Source organism: Oratosquilla oratoria, chromosome 40, assembly GCF_046742065.1.
Source record: "Oratosquilla oratoria isolate Oo_2021 chromosome 40, ASM4674206v1, whole genome shotgun sequence".
Taxonomy (NCBI): domain Eukaryota; kingdom Metazoa; phylum Arthropoda; class Malacostraca; order Stomatopoda; family Squillidae; genus Oratosquilla; species Oratosquilla oratoria.
This window is the reverse complement of record NC_134816.1, coordinates 34,340,561-34,344,918: the sequence shown is the minus strand read 5'-3', so window position 1 is coordinate 34,344,918 and position 4,358 is coordinate 34,340,561. Positions and strand designations below refer to the sequence as shown.

Genomic DNA, 4,358 nt, shown 5'->3' with positions numbered 1-4,358 from the left:
GTATGTATGTATGTTTGTATGCATGTATGTATTTTTTATATATGCATGTATATATATGTTTCCATGCTCATATGTATGTATGTATACATGTAGGTATATAGGTATGACGTATGAGTGTAATAACTCGTACATCCATATATGTGTGTTCGTGTTATGTACGTATGTGTGGGCATGTGTGTGTATGTATGTAAGTACTTTGATACGGCGCGACTGTAGAATTCTAAAGCACGAGTTAGAGTTTATGGTTCTATTTTTCTTCAATTGGTCTCCTGAGTCTCTATTCTTCGTGGTTCCTTTGTCTGAGGGGGGGTGGGATCAGTGATAAGCAACGGTAATATACAGTTTCACATTTATTTACGAAAATAGTTCCGGAGAAGTACAAACACGGATTATATATAATACACAGAGGTTCACATAGTCACTTGGTCCCCCAAAGGGCCTTCCTGTCGGGGTCCAAGATGTGGAGGAAGGTGGAAGTAGTGGTGGGAAGACTAAGGGAGGGTTGGGTTTCTGGAAAGGGAGTGGAGAGGGTCGGGGGGAGGGGGGGGAGGGGGAGGACGGGAGTCTAAGAAGATACCCCCGCTCCTATCGCGCGAAGACATCCTTCTTCGAGGGCGACTGAAGAGAAGGAAGGACAAGGAATAAGGGGGAGTTTGGAGGAAATGGGGAGTTGGAGAAGTGAGGGAAGAGGAGGAGTAGGAGAGGGAGTAAGACTTTTAGGTAAAAGGAGAGGAACACGTTGGGGAAAAGATAGTCGGTGCCTCTCCTTTCACCCAGAAAATCTGACCAGCAAGATTCTTGCTAGTGGTCTTCTACGGCCGCGGGTTGGTGTTCACTTCGCTCCAGGGTCTGAGTCGGCCTGTCATCGCCTTCTGAGCCCGCGAGTCCTCGGCGACGCGTGCCGCTTCGTGGTCTGCTCATCATCACATTCTTCGCTTCGTTTCGAAGAGACACCTTCCGATCTCAGTTCGCTCGGCCGAAGTAGTTCCTCTTCGTCTTTGAGTATCGATCTGTCCCCTTGCTTATCGCTCTTTAGGTTAGGTCTACCGTAGCTTTGGACTTTGAAGACTGAAACCGGCCGACCGTTCATGGGGTCCCTAACCTGCGTCAACCCTTTTGATCTTTCTTCTTCTTCGTCATCCTCTCCTCCCATGCGTGGTTCCTCCTCGAGAGGACACGAACTGGGGGCCTTTGTTCTCGAGGGCTGTCCTGTAGAAGGAGTAGACACGACGGAGGAGGAGGAGGAGGAGGAGGAGGAGGAGGAGGAGGAAGAGGACGAGGAGGAAGATAAAGGTTCCGAATAGAAGTGGGGCGAAAAAGAAGAGGTAGGAGGAGAGTAGGAAGGACAAGAGAAAGAGGAAGAGGAGGAAGAGGAGGAGGAAGGGTTGGATGAGGAGGAAAAGTAGGTAGACGAAGAGGAGTAGGAGGAGAAGAGTAAGGAGAAGAAAACTAAATACAAAGAAATTGAGAGGTAGAAAGGGACTGAGAAAGAGAGAGGGAGGAGGAAGGGAAGAGAGTGTGGAAGGAAGATGAGGAAGGTGAAGAAGATTATGGGAAGCAGGATACGGAAGAAGAAGTGAAGGGGGGAGGAGAAGAGGCAGAGATGGGAGTGGGAGGGGGAGTGGGAGGGGGAGTGGGAGGGGGAGTGAGGATGCAGAGAAGAAGACGAGGGGAGTCTCGTTGTCGGAGATCCCCCGTGGGATTCTTCCTCCCGCAGACACTCCCAACGAAGGAACTCGACCACAACAGTCGCAATGCCGAAGGAGAAGAGCAAGGTGGACCCGTTCTTGAGGAGGGCAAGGAGGACCAGCACGGCACCAGCTGAGAACACCAACCGAAGAAGCGTCTCTCCGAGTTGGATGTCAAGGAGGAGGTCGCACTTGGATAAGAGACTTGACACGAAGAGGGTGATCGTGGTGACGGTGGTAGGGAGGGTAGGAAAGACGATGGCCGAGGACGCGGTGGTGGTCGCTGTGGTAGCGGTGGTGAATGTGGTGGAACCGCCGTTGCCCTGTTGCATGGCCGCGGGCCGCTCGTCTGAAATACAAAGAGGAATGGAATTAATACAAAGAGATCTGGGTCTTCAAAACAGCTCAGGGACTCGGAAAGAGCGATGGGGTTTACAAAGGGGTCTGGGATTTACAAAGAGTTTTGTGAAGTACATATGGTACTATGATATGCAAAGAGTACTGTAGTCTACAGTGTACAATAACATATAAAAAATGAGTTACTGTGTGTGTGCGTCTATGTGTGTGTGTGTGTGTGTGTGTGTGTGTGTGTGTGTGTGTGTGTGTGTGTGTGTGTGTGTGTGTGTGTGTGTGTGTGTGTGTGTGTGTGTGTGTGTGTGTGTGTGTGTGTGTGTGTGTGTGTGTGTGTGTGTGTGTGTGTGTGTGTGTGTGTGTGTGTGTGTGTGTGTGTGTGTGTGTGTGTGTGTGTGTGTGTTTACCTAGTTGTATTTACCTAGTTGTATCTTACGGAAAGAGGTGCTATGCTCGTGGTATCCCGTCTTTGTATCTCGCAGTGTCTAGTTTGCTCTTAAATTCATGTATGCTTTTTTCACACAATATTGTTTTGTCCACTATGTTCCAGATGTCTAACAGTCTGTGTGGAAATCTGTTCTTTTTTCAGGTCTCTTCTATAACTGTCCTTTTTTACATATATATATTTTTCATGTCCTCTCGTGTTTCTGATGTTCCAATTTAGTAAGTCCTCTCTATCAAGGACTTCCATTCCCTTCATGATTCTGTGTGTGTGTGTGTGTGTGTGTGTGTGTGTGTGTGTGTGTGTGTGTGTGTGTGTGTGTGTGTGTGTGTGTGTGTGTGTGTGTGTGTGTGTGTGTGTGTGTGTGTGTGTGTGTGTGTGTGTGTGTGTGTGTGTGTGTGTGTGTGTGTGTGTGTGTGTGTGTGTGTGTGTGTGTGTGTGTGTGTGTGTGTGTGTGTGTGTGTGTGTGTGTGTGTGTGTGTGTGTGTGTGTGTGTGTGTGTGTGTGTATGTGTGTGTGTGTGTGTGTATGTGTATATGTGTTTGTTGCTCGTGCGCATGTGTGTCTGTGTTTAGAGAGGGAAACAAAGAGGGGGAGGGAGACTTAGTTGAGCACAAAGGGTCAGATTTGGCTTGATAAGAGGTTGTGGTCACCACAGCGGTAACTCAACGCTAACATATGCCAGCTTTCCTCGCTCCAAGTCACGCTGGAATTTACGAGCAAATGTGTCCATTATATGTAGTTGTGTGTGTGTATGTGTGTGTGTGTGTGTGTGTGTGTGTGTGTGTGTGTGTGTGTGTGTGTGTGTGTGTGTGTGTGTGTGTGTGTGTGTGTGTGTGTGTGTGTGTGTGTGTGTGTGTGTGTGTGTGTGTGTGTGTGTGTGTGTGTGTGTGTGTGTGTGTGTGTGTGTGTGTGTGTGTGTGTGTGTGTGTGTGTGTGTGTGTGTGCGTGCGTGTGTGTATGTGTGTTTGGGTGTGTGTGCGTATTTGTGTCCATATGTGTATATATGTATGTTTACATGCTTGTGTGTGTTCTGAATATCTATGAAAATAACAAAGCATAGTTATGACTATCTTTTCCATTTCCTTTGTATGTTCCTATGTTTAAACTCCAGTCACTCTCATCCTTCCGGCCTAATCCTTTCCACATCGAGTCACATCATTCCTGTCTTCCTCTCTGTCCTCTACCCAATCCTCCCGCTGCGACTTTTTCCATTTGGTTTCCTTTTGGCGATTTTTTCGTTCCGGGATCCGCCTCGACTTTGGTATTCGCTCTAAGGTCCGCGGAAACGCGTCACCGGGAAGGCTGGCCTATGTGGATGGTTCATCTTCACTTATATTCCTTCCGCTGCCTTTCTTGCTTCTTCGTTCCATCCGTACTTCTCTCCCCACCCTCTCGTTCATCGTCCCGGTCTCCTCTCCCCTCTTTTGCCTTCAGGTAACCTTTCGGCTCTCTCTTTGTTATCTTAATTCCATTTGCAGACGTCTTTGCATTTCCTCTCACCTCTTCCGGCTCTCTCTCTCTCTCTCTCTCTCTCTCTCTCTCTCTCTCTCTCTCTCTCTCTCTCTCTCTCTCTCTCTCTCTCTCTCTCTCTCTCTCTCTCTCTCTCTCTCTCTCTCTCTCTCTCTCTCTCTCTCTCTCTCTTCTTTGTATCGTGTCTTCATTAACAAAATCTATACCGATCTTTCATATCCCTCGTATCCAAGGTAACCATATACAACCATATATATTCCATATAAATATATAATCATATGTATCCACCACTCTACATAATCATATACACGGGACCTCACATGCGTTGAATAGTCAACAACTCATATATTTCTCTAAACACAGCAAAACATTGTCATAAACGATCAAGGATCGGCTTCATTGGA

General features: G+C 47.5%; 1 protein-coding gene across 1 annotated transcript in view; it reads right to left on the bottom strand.

The window, feature by feature from the left end:
* Window positions 1-338: 338 nt before the first annotated feature.
* The window catches only part of LOC143020773 (uncharacterized), a 226,851-nt gene continuing 222,831 nt past the window's right edge, over window positions 339-4,358 (bottom strand). The window contains exon 7 of the mRNA XM_076177509.1: window positions 339-2,037. Within this exon, the coding sequence (XP_076033624.1) occupies window positions 863-2,037 (1,175 nt within the window). The 3' untranslated portion in view covers window positions 339-862. The remainder of the gene's footprint in view (window positions 2,038-4,358) is intronic.